At 35.3% G+C, this 26,271-nt stretch overlaps 6 protein-coding genes and 2 long non-coding RNA genes across 10 annotated transcripts; 5 read left to right on the forward strand and 3 right to left on the reverse strand.

The window, feature by feature from the left end:
• The first annotated feature begins 1,932 nt into the window (after positions 1 to 1,932).
• On the forward strand, positions 1,933 to 6,446 carry LOC110823095 (vesicle transport protein GOT1). Its single transcript, XM_022053396.2, has 7 exons — positions 1,933 to 2,084; positions 2,204 to 2,285; positions 3,310 to 3,401; positions 3,507 to 3,587; positions 3,675 to 3,772; positions 3,881 to 3,962; positions 6,170 to 6,446. The coding sequence occupies exons 2-7, from the start codon at positions 2,255 to 2,257 to the stop codon at positions 6,206 to 6,208; spliced, it is 423 nt and encodes a 140-aa protein (XP_021909088.2). The 5' UTR covers positions 1,933 to 2,084; positions 2,204 to 2,254; the 3' UTR covers positions 6,209 to 6,446.
• Positions 6,447 to 6,980: 534 nt separating this feature from the next.
• Positions 6,981 to 10,550, reverse strand: CSLD1 (cellulose synthase-like D1). The gene has a single exon (XM_022053703.2). It carries the CDS (start codon positions 10,286 to 10,288, stop codon positions 7,133 to 7,135), a length of 3,156 nt encoding a protein of 1,051 aa, XP_021909395.2. The 5' UTR covers positions 10,289 to 10,550; the 3' UTR covers positions 6,981 to 7,132.
• Positions 10,551 to 11,288: 738 nt separating this feature from the next.
• On the reverse strand, positions 11,289 to 12,992 carry LOC110823344 (MYB-like transcription factor ODO1). 2 transcript variants are annotated; one of them, XM_088211421.1, is made up of 2 exons: positions 12,639 to 12,992; positions 11,289 to 11,918 (listed from the first exon to the last, which is right to left on the reverse strand). In XM_088211421.1, exons 1-2 carry the CDS (start codon positions 12,899 to 12,901, stop codon positions 11,294 to 11,296), a joined length of 888 nt encoding a protein of 295 aa, XP_088067547.1. In that variant the 5' UTR covers positions 12,902 to 12,992; the 3' UTR covers positions 11,289 to 11,293. The 2 variants fall into 2 exon arrangements, with proteins under 2 accessions (XP_088067547.1, XP_021909396.2); XM_022053704.2 differs by having other exon boundaries at positions 11,289 to 11,897; positions 12,639 to 12,988.
• Positions 12,993 to 15,380: 2,388 nt separating this feature from the next.
• Positions 15,381 to 18,209, forward strand: LOC110823549 (P-loop containing nucleoside triphosphate hydrolases superfamily protein). Its single transcript, XM_022053947.2, has 9 exons — positions 15,381 to 15,683; positions 15,827 to 15,880; positions 16,031 to 16,085; positions 16,827 to 16,944; positions 17,026 to 17,182; positions 17,412 to 17,492; positions 17,569 to 17,676; positions 17,761 to 17,826; positions 17,994 to 18,209. The coding sequence occupies exons 1-9, from the start codon at positions 15,618 to 15,620 to the stop codon at positions 18,006 to 18,008; spliced, it is 720 nt and encodes a 239-aa protein (XP_021909639.1). The 5' UTR covers positions 15,381 to 15,617; the 3' UTR covers positions 18,009 to 18,209.
• A 263-nt stretch (positions 18,210 to 18,472) lies between these two features.
• Positions 18,473 to 20,452, forward strand: OTP70 (Tetratricopeptide repeat (TPR)-like superfamily protein). Its single transcript, XM_088211420.1, has one exon. It carries the CDS (start codon positions 18,497 to 18,499, stop codon positions 20,060 to 20,062), a length of 1,566 nt encoding a protein of 521 aa, XP_088067546.1. The 5' UTR covers positions 18,473 to 18,496; the 3' UTR covers positions 20,063 to 20,452.
• Positions 20,453 to 21,612: 1,160 nt separating this feature from the next.
• LOC110823335 (uncharacterized) lies at positions 21,613 to 22,392 on the forward strand. Its single transcript, XR_002541384.2, has 2 exons — positions 21,613 to 21,744; positions 22,047 to 22,392. It is a non-coding gene; the product is annotated as an uncharacterized LOC110823335 (long non-coding RNA).
• Positions 21,814 to 23,554, reverse strand: LOC148239724 (uncharacterized). Of its 2 annotated transcripts, XR_015816288.1 has the most exons (3): positions 23,090 to 23,554; positions 22,649 to 22,796; positions 21,814 to 22,431 (listed from the first exon to the last, which is right to left on the reverse strand). It is a non-coding gene; the product is annotated as an uncharacterized LOC148239724 (long non-coding RNA). The 2 variants fall into 2 exon arrangements; XR_015816287.1 differs by lacking the exon at positions 23,090 to 23,554 and having other exon boundaries at positions 22,649 to 23,083.
• A 338-nt stretch (positions 23,555 to 23,892) lies between these two features.
• LOC110823347 (oxidoreductases, acting on NADH or NADPH) lies at positions 23,893 to 26,044 on the forward strand. Its single transcript, XM_022053708.2, has one exon. The coding sequence runs from the start codon at positions 23,915 to 23,917 to the stop codon at positions 25,931 to 25,933; it is 2,019 nt and encodes a 672-aa protein (XP_021909400.2). The 5' UTR covers positions 23,893 to 23,914; the 3' UTR covers positions 25,934 to 26,044.
• The last annotated feature ends 227 nt before the right edge of the window (positions 26,045 to 26,271 follow it).

Raw genomic sequence — 26,271 nt, forward strand, 5'->3', positions numbered from 1 at the left:
ATCAGCCATAGAGAGAGAGAGAGAACCTCCAGCACCGTCGTGCATGACCACTCTATTTTTGTAGTGAGTATCCTGCTGATAGAACACCCTTCTATCTCAGCTCATTTACGAAAAGAGATACGAATGAATTCACCATCTAACCAAATAATGGTTTGTATGTAGTTATGAACTACGTGCACTTAAATGAATTAATTAAAGTGAGCCTAAAACTTGTGATGTATATACTGGATTAGCATCACTTATTGAAAAATTATAAGTTGAATCCACAGAATTCATAAATTAAGATTTCTGTCAATTTTTTTTTTTTTTTTATGGAAAATCTTTGTCTAAATATCATATCAAATAAAAAAATAATAATAATTTATTATCGTTGTATATAAACTACATAGATAAAATAAAAATAATATTCAGTTTTGTCCTAAAGAATAAACAATACGACAACTTCCAAGAATAAAATCAAATCTACTAATTTGTCTGAATGTGAATTTGAGAAGATTTAGATTTGAAACTATTAGTCTGAACTTTGTTAGATCCTCCTATCCACTACAACTCTTTCATCACTTTCAATCATAAAATTTGGAAAACCAACATTTCCCAGCTTTACTTTATGCAATCAACAACTGCAAACATAATAACTCTCTATCCTAATTCTCCTTAAACTTGGCTATTGCATCATTTAATATAATTTAATTTGAAAAATTAGTTGAGGAAGGATATTCTCGCTGTTCTAATGAATAAATGGACGCAAAATTTTCAAAATGAGTTCAATAGTGTCCCGCCAAATGTTTCATCCAATCATAAAGACACGCAAGGACCATGATTGGGAATTGTTTGATAGTTTTTCTTCAAGTAAAAGGCGATGACAAATCTTTAACTTATAAATTCAATGGGATTAATTAAATTTTAATGATATCGAATCAAATCAGTATCATGAATAATAATTTTTAAGCTATCAAATTGATAATTTAATTAGATCTTGAACCCTAGTTTTGTTGAGGTTGGATCTTTGTTTTCTTTCTCTCCCTCTTCCCTCTCCCTCCTTATTCTACTTAATTATAAAATATAAAAAAAAGATTGGTTACAGATATTTAATTGTATCCCTAATTTTTTTTAATAATTATGAGATATCATTTCTCATATAATCATATAATCTCCGATTATACTTATTAAGGTTTTCTTTCGAGTTTTTTCTTATATAATGGTTTACAAGAAGTAGTCAACAGTCAATTTAGTATAGTTTTTTTTATAAAAACTCCTTAAGCTCTTGACTCAATATTAGATGATTGACTAACCGTGTCCTTATTAAATAAAACATAAGTATATAATACCTGAGTTTATTCTAAATATCAAAGAAGAGTATTCATAAGTATAGCTGCTATTGTTGTTTCAAAAAGAGATATCCTAATAAATAAATTTTTTTCTTTTAATTTATTTTATTGTCATGTTAACGCAGAAAATAAATTATTATTTTTATTTAATAAAAATTAAAATATAAATTTTTTATTTAATTTATTGTACTTATTACAGTTTAAAAAATATAAACATCATCTAATATTTATTTCTTCCAACTACGTGAGATAAAACTATTTGATTTGATTTGATTCGATTGATTCAATACATGCCACTATCTGCCAATTTTGCTCATCTATTTTGCATTTTTAAACTTGTAATATTATATCTTAATGATTTATAAAAAGGAAAATAACTGTCAAACAAGGGTATATGGTCAAAAGTTAACTTATGTTGACCAGTCAGTTTATACAACAATGGTTTGACATTGACCCTAGTGTTGTTATTTATTTATAAGTAGAGGGTGGTAATTTTTTATTATTCTAATTAAATTATGAGGGCATTTTAACATTCTGTTATAACTCCGTCGCACAGTTGTCACGTGGGATGGCTCATACGACCTTGTGTTCTGCGGCGGCTTGGTGGTGCGTCACCAAGAAACCGACATTTCTGTTATTTAAGTTTCTTTCCCCCTCTCAGATTGCATCGCCGAAAAAGATTAGGCCTAGTCCTCCTTCAACGTTTTATTCAATTCACTGATCCGATCACTTTTCCTTCTTCTGGTTTTGTTTCAAGTAAGTCTTCCAAAATTCATCAGATTGAATTTCTTTCTTGTTAAGAAAACAATTCCAGATCTTAGATACTGTTCAAACCCTAATTTGATACCCTTCGCTTCGTATCTTGTGATCTGTAGTTGAAGACGTGAACGAAGAATTACTCCTTGGATCGTATTGACAGTACCGCCATGGTTTCCTTCGAAATGAATGACCGAAAAAGTGAGTACATACGGATACTGTTCGCTATTGGTTGCATTTTCCACTATATATGTAACTCTTGCATGTGTATACGGAGTTTACGACTCGAGCAGATTTTTGTGTTATTTTTCATTTGCTTGTGAGAGCCAAAGCGTAGTTATGAATTTCATGGAAATTTTCTTACTGCTTATGGGAAGTTGTCTTTCATTTATTTCATTGTCAACTGTTTGGCTGTGTGCTGTGGATGATAATACGGAAGGGGAAGGGGAAGGGGAAGATGACTATGGCTATTTGCGTTTGTATTTTAGGTTGAAACAAGTACTTAAATGGCATTTGCTAGTGGTTTAATTATTGAAGGAGAGGAGGAAATTTAGGTCTCATTGAGTTGGTGACAAAATCCTGTAATCCTGCATTAAATACGACGAGGGAGAGAGTAGCGGTAGAAATATGGGCGGGGGAGAAGTTACCATATATCTAGGAAAGGTAATTCCATCTCCCCCATTCTTAAAATTCTGTGAGAGAGTAGGGTGTCTATGTTTTTGTAATGAGAAGGTGAGATGAAATTTAAAGACCAAAATTATGGATCTCTTCTCTTTTACTATGGATAAGGTTTTAAGCTTTATTTTCTGTATTGCTATTTGGGAGATGGTGTTGGAGGTGTTGAATTGCTGGTTATATAAGCAGCAGTTTTGGAGAATTTATATGGTGTATGGAAAGGGTCCGTTTAATCAATTTAAGCATTTTGTTTCAAATCATCTTTTTCACAGTGTGGGGATAAGTTGTAAATCTTATTCCAAATAAATGGAAGTTGACTTGCAGTCTCTCACGTACCATATTGTGTATCAATTTGCCACATTCAGTTTCTACAATAATGTGGATTTGGAGAAAGTGGTCTAATGTTTATGTTTCAAAACTTTATGCTCTGTTTTGATTGCATATGAGTTACACCATTTATATCCTTGTGAAAGTTGAAGCATTTAAAGATATGTTTTTCCCCTTGAAATTTTCTACACCCTTTAATATTGGCATTTGTGAATTGAGACAGAGATTGGGCTTGGATTGACGGGATTTGGCATATTTTTCTCGTTCCTGGGAATTATCTTCTTCTTTGACAAGGGTCTACTTGCCATGGGAAATGTAAGTGTATTACATTTATGTTCCATCTTATCTTGATCTGCCAATTGTCTAGCCTATATACGACATTTGATTAACGCTTCTCCATGTCTCTGTGTGATTAATCAGATCCTCTTCTTCTCAGGGGTGACTCTAACCATCGGTCTGAAGTCCACTATGCAATTTTTTATGAAACGTCAAAACTTTAAGGTTTTTATTCGTCGACCTGCGTGTGGGTTACCATGTTCATAAGTTTCCTCCTTCCTCATTCCAATTTGTGCTTCATTGGTTATGCAGGGAACTCTGTCTTTTGGCATGGGCTTCTTCTTTGTTGTTATAGGATGGCCTATTCTGGGCATGATTTTGGAGGCATATGGGTTTATTGTACTTTTTAGGTGAGTTTGATTCCTTCTATTCATGTTTTTAACAATTAATCTCTTCATTTTTATATCATTTGGGTTGCTGATGAATCTCCAACCAATCTCCCATGTCTTCTTTTGCAGTGGCTTCTGGCCAACACTTGCAGTTTTCTTACAGAGGATACCTATTCTTGGTTGGCTTTTGCAGCAACCGTATATCAGATCGGTATGTTTATCTTGAAGATATTTTTGGTTTTTGTATATCAAAATATTATCAAAAATAAAATGTGAAAACTGAGTTGTTGGTAAGTGTCTCTGCACTCTTATTTTATTTCCCAAAAAGAAAAAGTGTCTCTGCACTCTTATCATCAGTTTTGCATCTAATAGGAATAAAAAACAAATAGAAAACCTCAAAGAATCTTAGATTATTTTACTGAGAGGTTTCTCTTATTCTGTGATTCGTTGATGAGGAACTTTCTATATTGTGAGTAACATCTTGGAAGGGACAGAATGACCTTTATCAATGTCTTCTAGCCTGTATCTGTGGATATTATAGTTCCAACGAGATGGATGAAAATTTGCTTCTTATTTTGTGTTCTTCTATGGTTGTTGTTAGATGATTACTGCATTACCCTACTTAGGATAACTTGATGGTGGGTTTCATAATGAAAACGAAGGATATTTCCAAAATATTTCATAAAAAGTTTTCAGTCGGTTTGACAAACATGTTGAGTCGGAATTTTTTTTAAAGATTCTTTTCCATTTTTCTTTTCCAGAAAAGAAGGATCCGAATCAGGAAGTCTTGTTTCTATCATTTGAATATAAAAAATTCCCCCCAAAAAAATTTACTGAATGATTTTAGTCATTAATATTAGTCATTAATATTTCAAAGTGCCCATAGTGTATCTCCTTTTCTGGATTTATCTGGTCTTTATGCAAATGCATGGTTTTCTCCGTGTTTGTTCATGTCCATATTTAGATCTTGTCATCCTTCTGTCTAGACCATCTCTATACGCACATGCACATGAACTCTGCTACCTTAAAAAGTAAGTACTACGTAGAAGTAATGCAGCAAAAGAAATTTACAATTTTATAAGATTTTATATTTAGAGTGGATAGATACATGATACATGAGATTAAGTCAGTGGGCATGATAGAAGAAATTCAAGATGTAGGAATGTGCTTACCCATCTAGATTTGTTGGGTTTAGGGCTTCATTTGAAATATAAACTAAAAGTTAGTAAGTATAGCATGAAATTAATAGCAGATAATCTGGGCCTAAGGCTATTGGACACTGTCAAAATGTAACTAAAGGTTATTGAAATCCAGCCACCAAATTGTGAAGATAACTGTTCCTCCAAAAATGTTTAAGAATTCAGGAGCTTCAACATTTGGGGCAAGAGTTGATGCAATATTTATGTCAGGTTGATTGTCTGGGGTACTATCTGATGATATTATTGCCATTGATGAAATTATGGCACTTTAGTTAACGAATTATGCAGATATTATGTGCAAAAGGCATGAAACATACACTATATTTGCATGAAGGTCAATTGGTATCTTATTGAACGTTTTTATTGAACAATTTAATTGGATTTACAAGAAAGTAATTATTAAGCATGATTTATGCACATAATATAAGTACAATGAGGAGGTAGCAACGATGATTATCAAACTGAGACCCTAGGTTAATAAATTGACCTATTTGGCTTAATCTGAAGCAGTGGTGGGTACGCAAAACAAGCAAAGTTCATGCATGAGCAAAATAAAGAAATTCCCAAAACGTTAGTATGCTTGTTTGTCTGGAGGAACATAGTTTCTTTGTGCTCCACATTGTCATACAACAATCCTTGTGCATGTCTTTTGTGCCACACCATATGTACATCTGTATATGTGCATGAGCATATATTCAAATAGACTTATTTTGGGGTTAAGAAGACTTATAGAAAGCTTTTACCACAATTATTGCTACTATGGTACTTAAAAAGAAATTGCAATAGAGAATATGAATGCTGTATTCTCTTTTTCAAAAGTTCAATTCTGATGCTACTTCATAATGAGAAGAATGTGGGTGCAGTCAGTATCTGGTGATGCATTATGGAATATAAATACACAAGTAGAATGACTGGCACCTGCTTGGTGCAAGGGTACAAGTCTCATTGGGGCTTTCTATGCTCGGTTCGAGCACTCTTAGTTAAGAAAGCCATCTGAGCTGAGAAGAAAAAAATAAAAATTCATAAGTAGAATAGCAGGTCCAATTGACTTATGATGGAATCTTGCTTTAGTTCCAAAGTTGAATTATGGTGTATCCTCAAGATTATGACTTGCAGAATGTTTCGATCTCCGGTACAATTGCATATTATTAGCATGTTTTTTATCCAAGCTTCACAGGATAAACATTGAACCTTAAGTTTGTTTATTTCTATCCTGCAGCTGTTCGACCGGTACCGTGGTAGACGTGTTCCTGTATGAGGATGGGAAATAACACTTTAGCATAATCCACTTGTATGGAATATGGTGAGGACAAGACGTATCGCTTAACTTTGTTCCTCAGTGAAGTAGAAAATGAGTCTCGTGTGAGATCAAATTCTACCTTCTCTTTTTGTATACAGGAAAAAGATTAAGAAAGGGAAAGTAGTCTGTGCTTTCTGCTGTTGTTTTACTGTTGTTACGGTGTTAACTGCTGGATGAAATATAATTTTTTCATTGAGATTGACCTCTGTAAATTCCAGTTTTGTTTCTGAAGATCTTAGGTTATCTTTGCAAAATTTAACAATTTCTTGGAATAACAACAGTACATTATAAATAGATAAAGTTGAATCTAAGTAGTATACATTTTTTTTTTTTTTTCTTTTTTTAGTTTGAACTCTGGAATTTTTTCAAATGATGAAAAATTCAATGTGCGGGAGGAACTTAAATAAGTTGAATCTCTCACATTGCTGCCGCTGAGAAAAAAAGGGCATACAATCAAACCCAGAGAAAGGGAGGGCACGCACTACTTTGACACTTAAATCTAGCCTTCTATAATTTGATGTCATTAAGCTCCGTCATAAATTGTTATATAGATCTCTCTAACCTTTGAAGATCAAAACTGGGTCATCAATGTTTTCCAAATATTACAACAACAAAAAAAAGAAAAGGTCATCTCTTCATTTTTTATGATATGTAGAGAGCATTTGAAAATTAGAAATCTAAAATGCAGTAATTTTCTCTAAAAGAAAGAAAGAAAGAAAGAAATGAGAAAAAAGAAAAAAGTATGTAGTACACTTTTCCATTACTTTACAAAGGGTTAGACTAACAGTATAAAATTATATTACAATTTGTCTGTCTGCAGCACAAATAATTTAAAAATGTTTTTTTTTTTTTTTTTAAGGAAAAAAGAAGATATAAAAAAAGTCAAGAATATACTTGTATTTTTCCACTAGAACTGGTGGAAGTATCATCGGGAGGGCTAATGGATATCCACAGTAAAGATAGCGTAATGGAAAGTAGGCCTGACCAAACGTAAACAATTGTAGGTACTCTTCCCCTTCTACCCATCAACCCTTTTGCAAAAGGGTACATATGAGCCAACACCCAGAAGCTGAAGAATATACCTCCCATCAATTTACTCCATTGTGGTATCACACTGTACAAGTTCCTTGCACAACCCATAACTATGGCTATAAGGTTTACCACGATGATTGTCAATGGCATTATGAACAGACTCGTCCATTTCACCAAGTACAACTCTGCGTATAAATCTTCATCATCTTCTGATGCTGACTTTGATGTGAGCTTGAAGGAAATTTCAATTCCAGCAATGACTTTAAGCAGGCCTTGAATCACTGCTGTTAGATGAGCACTGGTCCCACCAATCACCCAAAACTGCTCGTTACGCCACCATTCCTCTAATCCAATCCCAGACCATTTCACTTCCAGGAGGGAGATGAGAGTGAGTGTGACAGTAATGGTGAGGAGGTAAGTAAGGAAGGCAACATCAAGCCCCTGGACAATGAATTGTCCGGTGAAGAGAGAAATGGCAGGAAGGAAACAATAAACCACCAAGAATATGGAGGTAAATGGGTAGATACCCACGTTGAGGTAAGCAATGCGTTGGAGAAACTTAAGACGTTTACTTGCAAGCAACGCATTATTTTTAGAAAAGAAGATCTCCACTGAACCAGTTGCCCACCGAAGGACCTGGTGCAGCCGGTCTGTAAGATTAATCGGCGCTGTACCACGAAATGCATCACGTTTTGTGATGCAGTAAACTGATCGCCACCCACGGTTGTGCATCCGGTAACCTGTCACCACATCTTCTGTAACAGACCCATAAATCCATCCTATTCTATCTCCCCACTCAGTCTTGTCTTCATACCAGCATGAAATTACAGCAATTGCTTCAGCTACTGTAGGAGCATCTAATGGCGGACGTGGAGCAAGCAATGCACCAGGAGGTCGTCCGTTCTTGATCGAAATATGATCAGCAAGTGGGCGTCCTTGAAACTCTGCAACAGCTATAGAATCTGTGAAAACAGATGAGTTGCCAAACATTTTAGGGAGACCCAAATCAGGGTGTTGATTTAAGGGTTGCGAGTCAAGATCTTCCTCTGTACTAGACCCACCTCGTACATGGACTTTGCTCTTGACTTGTCCGAACATGCCTAGATATTCATTTGCCCTCGGTGGGTTAAAGCCATAGAGTGCATATCGCCGGAACATACACCCTGTTCCCACGTATACAGGCCCTTGTAGACCATCAAGAGCTCGCATGTTTCCATCAAAGAAGACGGTGTTATGATTTGCATATCGATCTGATGGATCAATACCTTCAAATCTTTGTGGGAATTGGATGTAACATATCCGATCACCGCCACGGTCCATCATGAAACACATCCCTTCTCTTATAGCTTTAGAGTTATATATATAATGATCACAGTCTAGATTGAGTATGAATGGACCATTGGATAATATTGCTGAAGCTCTAACCATAGCGTTCATGGCTCCAGCTTTCTTGTTATGGTCATAACCAGGCCGTTTCTCACGGGAAACGTAAGCAAACATTGGAACTCGAATATCAACTCCAGTGAAATCCAACCTTTTCTCATCTGGGTATCCCATAACTGGATCATTTTCTGGAACTTTGCTCATAATTTGTAAGATTCCAGCGTGATCTCCTTTAGTGTGATCTGCTGTTGGGTTAAGCCATGTACCTGGCCAATGAGTCCCATCAGCCATCCATGTCGCTTTGGGAACTTGCACTCCCTCGGGCGGTAGTTGGCCGCCATTTTTCTCTCTTGCTATCTTTTTTTCCTTCGCTTCCTCCTTGGAGTTGTACTGTTCACTCCTCTTACGTATTGCATCAGGTAAACCATTTATTCTAACCTTGAACTCATCATATTCTCTTTTAATCCAACGTCGGTCTTTGACAAAATCAGGTCTTTTCTTGTTCTTGGTTGGGTCTGTTTTTAGGTTAAAGTAGCTGTCCGGGTTCCTGGGTTCAATTTCATGTTTTCGACAAAAGGGAACCCAAATCTCAGCAAAGCGAACAGCCTCCGCCATGGCCTCAAATGTGAGAATGGCACCACCATCATCGGATATATAAGCTGATAGCTTCTCCACCGGGTAGTCAACGGCAAGGATTGACAAAATGGTATTTGCAGTGACAAGAGGAGGTTCCTTGTCTGGATCAGCTGTGGAGACAAACACATCAACCCCAGGGAGATCAGAACGGCAGGTTGGGTTTGAGGGGGAAGCCTGCTCAAACTTGTCACGTAAAGCACCGAGATCAGTAGCTCGATTTATTGGGTTGAACTTGGGTAAAATATCAAGCAACCAAGAGAAAGCAAACCAGATTTCACAAACTATGGATAAACCCCATAACACCATTGCATCCTCGTTAGGGTTTCGAACTCTCCATGATAGAAAAAATCCTAGAACTATCAACCGGATAGCGATCAATAACCTGTAAGGACTGAGAACACCGGCCGGAACCTTCACCTTTCTAGTTAAAGGCTTCCATGGCTTATCAAGAAAATCAGACATGGTCACCCCACTGTCGTATCCATCACCTCCCTCCGACCAAAACGCATTTCCAATACCATATTTACCTTTTGTCTCAAACAACCAACGATTATGATCGAAATCCCCTGTTTGGCTCCTCAATAACATGGACATGTTATTGGCTGATTTCATCACAGACAATCTTCTTTCCAGCTTGTTTCCCATCCCCCCTGCATTGCTGCTGTTGTTACCACTTCCCCCACCACCTCCACGCGACTCATTTCCAAATCGGCTTGGCCCATATGAGGTGGCGCCCTCTGGTTTGGAGTCTGAGGCAGGCCCAGATGCCCCTCCTGGTTGGTTGTCTGGGGTAGGGGGCATAAGGACGGTGTAGTTAATATAGTCATTTTGGCTAGAGAAATCTCCTGATGTATCCAAGTCATCGTCTCGAGATAAACTCACTATACGACTGCTGGATGTTCGACGAGTGAATTTCACCGGTGGACGGCCGACTGACGATGAAGAAGATGACAGAGATTTCTTTGGTGGGCTAGTAGGACTTGCCATGTTTTAATACACACACACACACACACACACACACACACATATGTATATATGTATTCACCTCTGTTGGTATCTTCTCTAGCCACCCAAAACCTGTTGATTGCCATGCAAAGTCATATTAAAAGATCAGCATAGAAAATGATGCAGAAGGGAAAATGTGAAAGAAAGAGGGAAAGAATGGGAAGCGTATGGAGGTGAGTTGAATGGTTGGTTGGTAGGTAAATATTGTGTTCTAATTTTGGGTCCTCATTTTAAGCCTCACCTCTCCCTCCCTCCTCCCCTCCTTCCTTCGATTTTTGTCTTTTGAATATATTAAAATGTCTAAGGGCGAAAATCATGGTACTTATGTTAGAAAAATATAAATATAGAGATTTATTGTGTGTGTGTGTGTATATATTGATATATGTGCATATTTTGAAGCTATTTTTATTGTACATGCAAATTAAAATTAGCAAATTTAGATAGGGTTATTGGGTATTTGCCGGTTGATTTAACTATTATTTTTACTAAAAACCATATAATTATATTAGTATAATCAATATATATTCATATTATACAAGCATTATCAGAAAATGCTACATGGTATTTTATTTTTTAAACATAAACAAGAAAAAATAATATATTATAAATATATATATATATATAAATAATAATACACATACTTAATATTTTAATCACGACATTGAGAAAACCTTTAAGAGTGGGTTTAGCTTACGCCTCTATCTCTAATTTATATTAATCTCGTAAGCAATCAATGAGCTCTAATCATTCAGCTATATGTCTTATTTGCCTCCACTAAAGATACATTTTAATTATGGCCCTTGTTAACAAAATTATTAAATTCTTAAAATATATATTTACAGAATATTCAATTTTTTTACCACGGTAATTGATTAGCATTTGGAATTTGGATATCACAATTGAAATTTACATGTAGTAACGTGAATATATATATATATATAAATACTGTGCGTGTGTGTGTATATATATGTATATACACACATATAATTACTGCAGCTTGCCAAGTGCAGTCACGTCCATTAATTCAGCAAAACAAGCAAGCTGGCCAAAGTCTTCGTCTCCAAAATCTTGATAATCCACCAACCATGAATTAGAATAATAATTTTCTTCCGAAGAAGAAAACCCTAGCTGATCATCAAATCCAGTCGGCGGCAACTCCCACAACAACTGTTCATCATCCATCAATATGGTCTCTGCCCATACTGCTACATCACCGCTGCTAATCTTCTGCTCCATTAATATATCAGAGCTTGAAGACGAAGAACAATACTGATCATTCATGGCGGGTTTCTGGCCAATATGGTTATTTATGCTTGATATTGGTGATGGACCATCATGATCATCAAGAAGGCCTGAAGAATGATCATCATCATCACCGTTCATGGTTATCAGATTTTTTTCGGTGCTACGATCGTGATCGCGATCATGGCCATCATCAGGTTTTTCTTGTTGCATCTCATTATTATGGAGAGGTTGATGGGTGACTGGATCAATGCCCATCTTGATAAGCTTTTTCTTGATGTGAGTGTTCCAGTGATTCTTGATCTCGTTATCAGTTCTTCCTGGTAATTTTGCTGCAATCTTGGACCATCTAAAGAAAATGAAGCCCCAACTATATGTTATATAATATTATTAATATATTATATCCATATGATTAAGAAACATAAATTAATTTATCAGCTAATCAATTAAAAAATATATATGTGTGTGTGTGTGTGTGCGTGCTTAATTATATATATAATAATGTGTTTGTTTACTTAATTATATGAATTTAATTAATTCCACACGGCTCCATTGTTTCATTAATTAATTAATTAATTCATTTTTTGCACGTACAAAAATCCCATTAGAAAGAACAAAAGAGTAAAAATAAAATTTGATCTATGTTTATTTTATAAAATGAGGTGAAAATAAAATTCAAATTAAGTAATTAAATTTTTTTGGTCACCTAATGATGTGTTTGAGAAAATTATTTTTAAATAAAATTTTTTACATTTGTTAATAAATAATATATACACGTTAAAAAATTAATATTTAAAATATAACAAATAAAAATATAATTCCATTTAAATTTATAATATTTTAATTGACGTGTCAAAAATTAAAATTTTTTATGTCAAATCATGTTAATCAATTTTGCTACTTAATATTAAACAAACTAATACGTTAATTTGCTATATATATATATATATAGAGAGAGAGATATATACCAGGTTTTTCTGCCATCTAATAAATTGCCTATAATAAAAATCACCCAAAAAAATTACCCATAAAATTAACCAAGCAATTTGAAAATAATTAATTGGGAGAAAAATTACAATGAAATGAATACCTATTCCCAAGACGAGCATGAAGGTCAATGACGAGCTGTTCTTCAGCTTCATTAAGCAAACCTCTCTTCAAGTCAGGCCGGAGGTAATTAGTCCACCGGAGACGGCAACTCTTGCCGCACCGCCGGAGACCGGCGAGCTTGGGGACGGCTCGCCAGCAACAATGGCCGTGGGTTAGAATAAAAGTGACCAATTTCTTGTCCTCCTCCGCCGTCCACGGCCCCTTCTTCACTCCAAGCTTGTCACAGCAGGGTTGCCTCCCCATAATCACAGAAATTAATTGAGAGATTAGTGGGTAATTATAATTAATTTCCACTATACAACTAGTAGAAGAGAGCGCCCCACTCAACCACCTATATATACTAACTCATTATTTCCCTTTCTTTCGGGGAGATTTTAAATGTTTTGCTTTCGGGGGATCGAAATTTCTCTCACGCTGTCTTTATGCGCGTGTACCGCACTCTCCCCGTCATGAAAAATAGTAAATTTTGGGGGAGGACTAGCAGGGCCTTTAGTAATAGGGAGTCGTGGAATTTGTATATCATATGGTAATTACACCATGCTTTTCAATTTGTTTTTAACTTTTACGTCAAGTTAAGTTATAATTATAAAAAAATATAATTATAAAAAAAAATTAAATATTAATTTAATTCCTATTATAGTATGAAAATTCTGAAAAAAAATAATTTGAAAATAAGTTATTTTCTTTTTTGAAGTTATATGTTTACTTAATTGATTATTATTATCAATTACCCTCCCGAAAAGATCATGCCAAATGCATTTCACTCACGAAAAGAAAATGAGCCTCTCCCCTTAATTTTATAATTACTTTACTTTATAATTTTTAAAATTTAATTAATCTTGTATTATTGATTAATAATAAAATAATCAATACAAAATGTGCCATTTAAACCTGTGTATTTATTTTTTATTATTATATTATCTGAATTTACACGAATTTATAAAGTTAAATAAAACGGAAAGTAATAAGCTACGAGTGAGATTGTTTTCCACGCGCGTGAGTTAATTTGAGGAAAGAGAGGTGTGGTGGACCCCGCGTCAGTTCATGAAAGGTGCCCGGGACCTAAATGTGTAGGATGGGACCTTTCTCGTGTGCTTGGCTCCACTAAATGGACGCTCTATGGCTGTGATGGTGGCAAATTAACAGTCCAATTAGAATTCTCCACGTAAGCCTTTTAAGTTCTCTCTCTTTATTAAGACTCCAACAAACTCCAATAAATCTTACTTAAGCATTTCGTCATCTATGGCGTCACGCAATGTTTAATTCTTTTTTTTTCCCCTTATTAAATATATGATTTTTAATTTTTTTTCTTTTAAGAGATCGAAGAGTAAAATAGAAATTATCAAGAAATATAATTTAATTAATATCTTAAAATTTATTGAAACTATATTTCTTTAGATAATTTTAAAAATATATTTTCTCACGTTGCTTTTGCAAATTTTATTTTATTTTAAAAAATAAATCTACAAAATTAATAAAAAATTAAAAATTTATCAACTAAATTAGTCTTTACAAAAAAATTTATTAAAAGAATTTTGTGAATAGATCGTGATAGGAATGTTCCTTTGTTTTCAATTTTATAAATAGGTGAAACACAATTTTTGAAATTTATTAAAATGTTTTCTTAATCATATTGTAAATTTTTTAAATAAAATTTTTAAAAAATTAAATGGTCTAATATATTACGATATGTGAAATAATTAAAATTATTATTTCACAAACTGAAAATAATAAATTATCATATCATTTAATAAAATTAAAATATCTTAAATTGAACATATCTCTTTAAATAAATAATATGAAACTTAAGAGTTACGGATGTATTTAATGTACTCAAGAAGAAAAAAAAAAAAAAAAAAAAAAAGAATTGCACAATGCTTTTGCTATTTCATAGTAGTTATAAGTTTCTACCTTGCATAAATTTCAACAATAGTTGAAACATGACTAAGGACTTGGAATTCTTAACCAGCCATAAAGTGGTCAAACAGTTTTTTGAATAAAGACGTTGTAGAGAACATTAGAGAATGCATGTTACGTACGGGCTTTGTTATACTTAAGTGATGTAATGTTTGAGTCATGTCATCGTCATAAACATTCATATATATATATATACACACACACACACAAATATATGAACCTCTGCGTGTGTGTGTATATATATTATATGGGTAGAGAATTTATAACCCGAATTGTATCAACCAACAATGAATGAAAGGGTTGAAAAGCTGCTTAATTAAAGTGCTTTTGGGTGGAACCAGTCACCATGACTAGTTTAAAAAGCAGTTCTTTATGTTAGGTTGGATTTTGTTTTATGTTTTTCTGTACATGGCACGGTTTTGTTCTCAAACTCGTGAAGAAACTTAATGTGGGCCTGAACTAAATGGGCCCACAAAAAGATCCCATTATCCAAATTAAGGGATTTGTGGTTTTCAATTGGATGGTAATACCTGTAAAGATTTTCTTGTTATAATGATGATGGGAGTGAGCCAATCAAAAAAGACATTGATGACAATCTACTTTTAAAACCGTGGGATACGTTACTTGGTGGGGGGGGGGCTTGCCCCATATCTTTCTAGCATCTGGGCTCGGTTTCTATGGGCTGAGAAACGGCGCCGTTTCTTGCCTCATATCTTTCTAGCATCCAGGCTCGATTTCCATGGGCTGAGAAACGGCGACGTTTCTTGCCTCAAATCTTTAATTATTGTCAAAAACCCGGTCATTAAACATCCGAGCTTTGATATCTCCAAAACGACATTTAGTTCACTTCTTTTAAAATAAAACGGCACTAGTTTGTGCACGTTTGTTTCTACACAGAAACGGCGCCGTTGCGTCGTGCAGTTATTACTGGTGGTCACGTTGTGCGCGTCACTTGTTCGACCAAATGCCTCGTTGAAAACCAAAGATCGAAACTGAATTGAGAAATCGCAGAATCAAGTGAAAAGAGACGGGAAACCGAGAGATGTGGAGGCGCGTGGTTTCACTTTCTCCTGTGATCTCTTCCTCGAAGTCCTCATTGCTTAACCAGGTACAGAGAGTCTCTGTTCAAATTCGTCAACAACATTCAGGTTTCGTTTCATTTGATGATCGTGTAGATTTCTTCTCGCGTGCGTGTATGCTTATTGTGCGGTGTGAACGGCTTAATGTGTTGGTTTCTTGAACTTGACTTAGGCAGCGTATAGATTCAGGATTTGGGAATCATTTGCTACAGAGATTATCAATCCGGTACTTGTTACTTTATAACTTGTTTTGTTTGATGAATTTCAAATGAGGCTTGATTCGTGTTGAGAATCCAACTTTAGAACTTTTCTCCTTTTGGAAGATTGCGACAAGTAAAATGATCTGCTTGTGGTTGCTTTCTTTATGTGGCTGCAGGGGAAATGTGGAATATCTCCCATGGAAAAAACTCCATTCATTACTTTTGTGCTTGGTAATTATGTTGTCTTTTTCAGGAATGTCTCCTCAAAAGTCTCATTTTATGATTGATTATGTTTAACAATTTCCATTTATATATATATATATATATATCTATATACGTATCTTCCCACTTAATTAAAAGTGACTTCCACCTGTATTTTGGTCAAAAAAGTGTTCAGCATCTGTTCTTTTTACCATAATGTTGAGTGAGGCTCAAGCTCATAGTTAGATTGTGAATTTGCTATCTACTTCCCAAATACTCATGTCTTTGTATTTTGATAACTATAATCCAAGTACAATTTGGTACAGAAACCATTTATAAATACGATTTGGTAGAACTGTTAAGAATGGCACTAAAATTAGTAAGTGGTTGGATATTTCTTTTCATATTGTTAACGTTGTTAAAGTGTCAGCGATCAATCAGGTCATCTAACAATATTGGTGAAACGGTAGCTTGCTAAAGATATTCTAACATATAAAAGTGCTTTTAATTATCTAGAATATCCATTTTAGGAATAGCTGCAGTGAGTGCCATGGGCTTCGGGTACCTCATTTACTTTCAATCCCCTTATGGAAGTTCTTTGTGAGAAACCAGCTGTTTTTACGAACTTCCATTGATTGTTTGTGGTATTATTGAATTATTACAACAGTAACAATTTAATGGATATATTTTTTTTTTGGGAAAATATTCTATGAATACCATTGCATTTTTTGTGAAGGATACCGATATAAATATCTTTGAACTATGCTCTAGGTGGCCCTGGAAGTGGAAAAGGCACACAATGTATAAAGATAGCTGACACATTTGGATTCATGCATCTGAGTGCAGGAGATTTGTTAAGGACGGAAATAGCTTCAAACAGTGAAGACGGGTAAGAATGCTCTGTGGTTGTGGAGTATCATCTTTACTAAACAGATTTACAAATCCTCTGATGGTTGAACTGCAATTTCAGGGCCATGATCCTTAACACTATTAAAGAAGGAAAAATTGTTCCTTCAGAAGTGACAGTCAAACTGATTCAGAGAGAGATTGAATCAAGTGACTGCCATAAGTTTCTCATTGATGGTTTCCCCCGAACTGAGGAGAATCGAATTGCATTTGAGAAAATTGTGAGTTCTCATCAATCTCTAATGCATATTGGCTGAAGGATGTTTATTGTGTTTTATGTTACTTAAAAAGGCTCTTATCAAAATTTAATTTAAATCTTACTTACTGTATATGATAAGAGAGAAAATATATGGAGGTTAGAGCAAGTAATAGTTATGTAGTGAAATCAGACTATCTCTGTCACTTTTGTCAGAAATCCTTTGTTCTCGTACTTATGACATTGCAACGCAGATGGGAGTGGAGCCAAAAATTGTGCTGTTCTTTGATTGCCCTGAAGAAGAGATGGTGAAACGAGTACTGGGCCGTAATGAGGTGTTACTTATGGATAACTTATTTGTTCAAGTCATATTCAGACCATTGAAGTAAAGGTCCCTTCTTATTATTTCAGGGCAGGGTTGATGATAACATAGATACCATGAAGAAGCGTCTTAATGTGTTTACAGCATTAAGTCTTCCTGTCATAAATTACTACGAAAAGAAAGGAAAGCTTTACACTGTAAGTGACTAACAAATGCGACATTTCACAATTGATATCCTGTCTCCTAATTCACTAGTACTAGTAAAAAACCTTTGTATGCAGATCAATGCAGTAGGATCAGTGGACGAGATATTTGAGAAAGTTCGCCCTGTTTTTGCTGAATGTGAGGTGTGTCTTCTAACCATCGTCTTTCACAAAGTGTTGATTATCAAATATGATATTTCCTCCCTCCAACAAGAGTGGCAATGGGATTGAAAGCATTCAGGGTTATGAAAAATAACATTTCATATCACATATTAGTAAATTTTCATGACTTTGATTCTTTTCTTTGACAGGAAATGACCCAATAGTGCTCCGTGTCTGAGAAGGATAGCACAATGCACATTTCTGCCACATGAGCGGAGGCTAGCTGGAAGTATATAACATGTATTCATATACATTGGGGGTTTTGCAGAAGGGGAGAAGAATTCTCTTCAGAAAGAGCCCCAGAGTTATGTCATCAAACTTTTACCCACAGATAGTAAATATTTTCCCGTTTACTGCTTTTTAAAGTTGACGGTGCACTGTTATAGCTTCTAAGGTTAACGTGAATTGTTAAGATATTAAGTGGCACTAGGAAAAGCTGCATCTTTGTGGCTGAACCCTATGTTACAAGCAAAATGAGGAAAAAATTTCAAGGTAAATTTTGTATAATCTGAAATTTTGGGTATATCAGAGGGAAAAATTCGGTGCTCCTTTCCCTAAATAAAAACTTTCCAAGTGGGTATTTACCACTAAATTTATAGTTAAGAAAAACACCATAAAGTACAAAAGATATCCAGTTTTTATAATTTCAGAAATGGTTATCGTTATACAACCGCCTAGCATCTTCAAGGATTCAATGACCTTGCACTGCTTTTCCAGAAGTAACAAAAGCAGAAAACAGAAGGTACCAACAAAAATTCAACACAAGAGAAGTAGTCTCTTTTTCCCCGACTCATCCCTAACCCCACTTCTGGTCAATCACAGGCCCGTCACCCTTCAAAAACTCGAAGCCCTAGACGCTGTCGTTCAGGACCTCGAAGCCTCTGTTAAAAGGGGTATAATCATCGATACCAAAATTTTTGCTTCCCTTTTAGAAACATGCTACCACCTAAAAGCCATTGATCATGGTATTAGAATCCACCGCCTTATACCACCAAAGCTTTTGCGCAAAAATGTCGGCGTTTCCTCCAAACTCCTCAGGCTCTACGCTTTCTGTGGTCACATAGAGAATGCTCACGAAGTATTCGATCAAATGTCTAAACGAAATGCATACGCTTTTGCGTGGAACTCACTTATATCAGGCTATGCTAAATTGGGTCAATATGAAGATGCCATGGCTATCTACTTTCAGATGGAAGAAGAAGGTGTACAGCCAGATCGTTTCACGTTCCCAAGAGTGTTGAAAGCTTGCGGGGGAATTGGGTCGGTTCAAATTGGAGAGGCAGTGCACCGGGATATTGTCCGTGCGGGTTTTGCAAATGATGGGTTTGTACTCAATGCTCTTGTTGATATGTACGCCAAGTGCGGTGACATTGTTAGGGCCAGAAGGGTTTTTGATAAGATTGCTAGTAAAGACTCTGTTTCCTGGAATTCTCTGTTAACGGCCTACATTCGCCATGAGCTTCTGGTTGAGGCACTGGATATCTTCCGCAGGATGCTTCGAGATGGTATTCAGCCTGATTCAGTGGCTATATCGACTATTCTTTCTAGTGTGTTGTTGCCGGAGGTAGGAGTTCAAATTCATGGATGGGTGCTCCGCCGAGGAATGGAATGGGATTTATCCGTCGCCAATGCTTTGATCGTAATGTATTCGAATCATGGAAATCTTGGTCGAGCATGTTTCTTGTTTGATCACATGGCTGAGAGGGATATTGTGTCATGGAATTCTATAATTTCTGCTCATTGTAGGGATGCAAAAGTCCTAGCATATTTTGAACAGATGGAGAATTCTGGTATCTTGCCTGATGCAGTCACATTTGTATCGATCCTATCGAGTTGTGCTCATCTGGGATTGGTGAAAGACGGGAAGCGATTATTTTCATTGATGAAGGAAAAATATGGCATCATGCCGATAATGGAACACTATGCCTGTATGGTGAACCTTTACGGGAGGGCAGGATTGATTAACGAGGCTTATGTGGTGATAATCGATGAAATGGAGGTTGAGGCTGGACCTACTGTGTGGGGAGCATTGTTGTATGCTTGTTACTTGCATGGAAATGTGGAGGTAGGAGAGCTTGCTGCTCAAAATCTCTTCGAGCTGGAGCCGGATAACGAACATAATTTCGAGCTGTTAATGAAGGTTTACAGTAAAGCGAGGAGGATGGAGGATGTGGAGAGAGTGAGAGCAATGATGTTGGATAGAGGCTTGGAGATTTGAGTTGAACTCTATTGAGAAGAAGATGCAATTCATAAATCCTGAACTGCTGCTACTACTCTTAACTATGATTTTATGGTAGATTATATAATAAGTTATTTAATTTAAGTATATAACGATGAGGCCAAAAATATATATATATATATATAATAGTTTATGAAATTAAATAGTATTTATTTAATGAAACAAACATCAAGAATCAAAATTTATGTGTAAACATTGAAGAAAACTCATACATAGATTAAGCCAAGGCATTCAAGATCTAAATGTTACCGCAATCATGTTTGTGTACTTTTGGCTTTTATCGTTGAAGAAAACCCCCTTGTGTGCAATTTCAAATTTGCAGTCAATCCACGGCATTCTATATATGAAGAAGCCATTTTCTTTTACAAATTACTCCTTCATTAGTGTTTAAACACACAATTAATAGTGTAAAATTTATTATATGTGAGTGTGTGTGTGTGTATATATATATGATGTTGTTTTCATTAAAGGAAAATTTGAAATAAATAGGAATTAAAGCTGAGTGTGTGTTCATAATAATTAAGCAACGAAATTAGATAGGAATATATACAAAAACAAAATCGCATTCATCAAATTGTATTGAAGAAAATTAATTATAAGCGAAAGAAGTCTCTAATGTTTGTCGAAACATATAAATTAAAACTCTAAAGGTGTGTTTGGCTGATTATTTATTAGTATATGATATAATAATTTTATAATTTTATTTTTTTTATTTATATTTTTATGCATATGATATAATTTTTTGATAATTATTGTATGATTATTAAAATCACAATTTTTTTTTATTTTTTTTAAACCACCAAATTACTATTGTGTAGTTTAGATGATTTTTTTTTTTTTCATTTATACTCTTACTCTTTTTTATTATTTATATTTATACATTTATCTTATTATGAAATTTATTTATTTTACTATATATTATATATAATGTTTATTTATTATTATATATAATAAATTATAAATAAAATAAATATTTGATCAAATATATAATCATATTATTTTATTAATACAAACAAATATAATTTTTATTATTATACGTTAATATACAATTTTTTTAAATATAATATAATTTTATTATTGTTATACAATATTATATTAATGAACTAAAATCATCCAAACACAGCCTACGACTTCCGCGTTAATTAGTAAGGTCCCCACCATGATCAGGCCTAGATATCCTTACATGCATTGGTACCAAATTCCTCTTCAGTGCCGTTGATCGTTGACTATCACTACAAATCAGTGAAATCATTATTTTTTAATATAAAATTACGACTTTCTCCTTCAATAACAATATAATAAATAATTTCTCAACCACGTCTTCCTAGAAAATAATGTAAGTAACAACCAATATATATTTTTTTATAATTAATTTTTTAAAAAATATATATATATTTTTTTTATGTAAAGTTGACTCTGAAATTCTTCTGTGGGGCCTTCGACACATTCTGTAAATCAAAATAAGAGAGAAAAATAATAAATAATAAATAAAATTTAAACTTTTTAGGTGCTATAAATACTCAACGCTTCTTCCTAATCCTCAGTTCGAGCAGAAGAAATGAGTAGCAACAAGCTCTCTCCGTCTTGGGTGCTTCTCTTCGTTCTCGTGCTTCTCTTAACTCTCAATGTTGCAGCAGTTAGGCTACTTTCTGCACTAGACGGTGAATAAAATTATATCTACTTGTTATTTTATATATGTGCGCATGTGTGTGTGTGTATAAGGCTAAAGATACTTGAACAAATAGGTTGACTAGATATATATACTATAACCCTGTTTGCTTCTGTTATATATGTACAAGAACTCATAATCTACCTTTTAACAATGTTGATCAACTATAAATGAAGCTAACGAACTATGGCATGTATATACATATACTCCTGAAACTTAATTCGGAAAGTTGATGATGAGTGTTAAGTTAATCTTTTTCTCCAGATGAATGGAAATATGTTTATATGATTTCAGGACGTGTAGGCTATGATTCTGATGACAATCCATTCGGTGGTGGGTGGATTAACAAGCCACGTATCAATCCTTGACGCCATGATCACCCCTACACCAACCTGCAAAATGCTATATAAACATATACACACACATATATATGCATATATGTTGCAGATAAAAATAAAGTGATGTATAGCTCATGATGTTTATACATCTCTTAAGTTTCTAGATAAATAAATTAGTCAGCTTCTTGACAGATTGTTATCACCCTTAATACCCAGAATACATGTATGTATTCTGCGCGACAAAAAGATATTGGTAACTATATGATTACCTACTTCGTTAATGAATTTTATAGTAACAGAAATATGTGTCCCACCAAATAAATTTTGTAACTTGGTATTCTCTGCAAAAAAAAGATGATTCAATTGGATCAACATGAAAGTTTTAACTATATTGCATGTTAGAATCCGTTTTGTGTCTGTAGAAAAATTTATGATACAACAAACATCAAGACTCAAAATCTTATCAGTAATCATTGAAGACAACTCAGATCAAGCCGAAGGTATTCAAGATCTAAATGTTAAGCTTGTTCGTCAGTGAAACAAATAGTTGAATCATACCAATAACTTGTTTCTGTACTTGGGATCAACCCCCTTTGGTCAATTTCAGATTTGCAGTCAAGCCACGTTCTTGTGTATAAATGCAGTAGCCATTTTCTTTCTTTTCGTTTACAAACCACTCTTTTTCTTTCATTTCTTTTCTGTATTCCTTCATTAGTTTTTACACAACGATGTGTAAAATTCATGAGTGTGTGTGTATATGTAAGGCTAAAGATACTTAAACAAATAGGTCGGCCGACTATATTTATAGCTCACAAGGACTCATAATCTACTTTTAAACAGTGTTGATCAACTATAAATCATGCTAAATACATATACTCCTTTTCTAACTTAATACCGAAAATTGATAACTGATAAGTATTAGTTAATCTTTTTCTTCAGATGGGTGAAAATACGTTTATATGCTTTCAGGAAGTGAATACAATGATTCTTATGACAAACCATGGTGTTGTGGGTGGGAGAAGCGGCATATGGAGCCTTGACTGTACTATTCGTCGTGATCACCCTACAGCAACCTGCATAATGCTAATATATACACACATATATGCATATACTTTGCAGACGAAAATAAAGTAGCTCATGATGTTTATGTATCTCTTAATTTTCTAGATAAATAAATTCCTCAGCTTCTTGACAGAACCCTTAATCCATGTGTACCTGCGATCTTTAGGGTTAACGAAAGCTTCTATTGTATTTTGATTATTTTAACGTAATAAACAAATTCACCAATTAATCCTCCAGATTATCCTGTGATTAATAATTTCTTCTTCTAATTTAAACATCAAATGAAATAAAAAAGTGCATCCGGAAAAATCATCAAATAAGATATTGTTTACATTAAAAAAAACATGGGTTTTAATGAGAAACAAACCATCTCATCATGGCAAAATGAAGTTTGTCATGGCATCATACCTCTCAGCCTCTAGAAGATCTCCGCTTGTGGATACACAAGTAATTTGAAAAAATGCACGTTGAGTGCAGAAGAGATATCTTAACCGTAAGTACACCACCTGGAGTGAAGAAGAGATATCTTAGGGTAGGTAATAAATCGGAGATATCTTGCTTAACTTGATGAACTCCAGATGAATTCTTTTCTTGTATGGCTAAACCCAAAGGAAAATTTTTTGTTACCAAAGTTGGATGCCAGACCCACCACAGAAGGAAAGTCAGAACAAAATTTTTCCAAGGTATCTAAGGCAAAAGTATATATAATCAAATCCTAACACCCAAATCATCAACTTCTTTCCTTAAAAAAAATCATATCAGATGGACAGATCCATATTCCGCTTACGGCTCCCCTGGCTATCGGCAGTTTCAGCTCCCCGTCCAGCACCAACCCCTAGCCCATCACCTGAAACTACAGTTCCCATTCAGAGGTCCAACACTGGCTCCTCCGCTCAAAGGCCACCATCTCGGCCCCCAGGCAGAGCTCCCATACAGCGCCCTGCCCCCCAATCTCAACCTCAACCCCTGCCTAAAACAGACCCTCAATCCCAGCCCAAAACAGAGACTCAACCAGCACCTCAACCTCCACCCAGTCCAAAAATGGAGCCTAAGACCCAGCCTCAATCAGCATCTCAACCTCCAGCCCTGCCTAAATCAGAGCCTCCACCAGCATCTCAATCTCCACCCCAACCCAAAACACAGGCTCAGCCCCAACCTAAGACAGAGCCTCGATCAGAATCTCAGCCTCCAACCCAACACAAAACCGAACCTCAATCAGCATCACTCTCTCCAACCCCTACTGAACTCCAAACCACATCCCGACAAATATTACCCCCTCCCACAACAGCTCAATCACAACCTTTATCGCCCCCAACATTACCATCTCAAGTCACCTCTCAGCAACTGTTGCCACAACCAGCAACAACTCAAAATAGCGACACAACTGAACCACAGTCGTCATCTGCAACCCTCACACGATCACCGTCTAACAAACCTACACGATCACCATCTAAAACATCCACACAATCAATATCCCCGCCTCGCACTGCTTCCAAGACCCAACCAGCAGAAGAAACAACCTCCCACCCACAATCTCCAGTTCGTTTGTTATCACCTTCAGACCAGCAATCAGATCAAACAACACAGCTGTCAAAAGATAAAAGAATTCCAAAATTTCAATCCACCATACAGGATGCATCTCAGCCGCAGATCCCGGCCCCTCAACAAGGACCTGAGTCAGTAGTTTCACCCCAACTGACACAAGAATCTAAATCCAATGCAGAAATTGCAGCAGAGACCACCATCAAATCCGAGGATCAAATCCAAAGCGAGTCAACCACTCAACCTCAAGTACCAGAACAGCAACAAAAAGAATTAGGCTTACTGACAACAGCCACTACAAATGCACTCGTTGCAGAGGAAACCTTGAAAGAAGAAAAGACCGAGGCTCCATTGCCCAAGGATTCAAGTCAAGGAATAATTACCAATCTTCTTGCAGCAGCGGCAGATTCAGGAACCAAGATCAGAGAGGCAGCAAGTAAAGCATTTCAAGCAGCACAAAAGAAGCAGCAAGAGAAGCAAGATGTTCAAGAAAAGAAAAGGACATTGAATGCTGCAAGCTCTGACCCAAATCAACTGAAAACTACGACTTCAACAGACATAACGAGCAAGGCTCAGCACAAACCTCTTATAGCAAATGCAAGAGGAGTTCCACTACAGAAAGAGATTATGGAAGATGTCTCTAAATTTGTCAATCAGCTTGTAGCAGGACAACCAAACCAGGCTTTGGGTGAAAAATCAGCTACTGTAATGACATTAGCAGGTGAAAACATAGGAGCATTCATGCAGATAGCTCCAGCATCAGTAAAAAAGGAAGCTCCAATCCACATTTATCGTGGTTATAAGACTAACCCAGATGAAAGTCCTGATGTAACCACTGATGGAGAAGGAAGCTTCAAAGGAAGAAGTTCTGAAGACCCAACAACCAAACAGCCGTTGACGAAGTCATACATCAACAACAATGTGCAGAGCATTAATAACTCAATTTTTCTTGAAAGCAGTGTTGATGAGAGAAACCCAGGTGTTAAACTGAGTCTATGTCAGAATCAAGAAGAATCAACCAAGTTAAGTCCAAAACCTCTTGAGACACACAAGGCTGAGTATAAGATGGGCCCCTCCGAGAAGCTTACTTTCGAGCCTACAGTGAGAAGACGATGCCTCAGAGGACTTTTTTTGGAACCAAGTGATTCAGACACAGAAAATCCTGAAAAGCCCCGACGTCATGGCTGTCGCTTCGACTGCAGAAAGACAATCAAAGATATCGAAACAGAATATATCTGATGAGGAAGTACCTTAGCTATCATTTAAGATATATGTATATATGTATAAACACACAATCAAGATATAATTATATGTCAAAAATAAAATGACCATATCTTATTTTCTTTTGAATTCAATATGAAAAAAAATGCATTACCAAAACAGGTTCGATATTGTCACAATGGCAATGCGATGGCATTCTAAAAAAATTAACGAAATCGAAAAGAAAGAGTAATTGTCACAACTATTATTAGAGTTAGTATCAACCACCAAAAACGCACTGGTAAAATATTAAGAGATATCATGGACTGGTAAAAGGAAACATTTAATCAATGAACAAACAACTAGTGCCTTTTTTT

Source organism: Carica papaya, chromosome 9, assembly GCF_054855325.1.
Source record: "Carica papaya isolate Zhongbai chromosome 9, ASM5485532v1, whole genome shotgun sequence".
Taxonomy (NCBI): Eukaryota; Viridiplantae; Streptophyta; class Magnoliopsida; order Brassicales; family Caricaceae; genus Carica; species Carica papaya.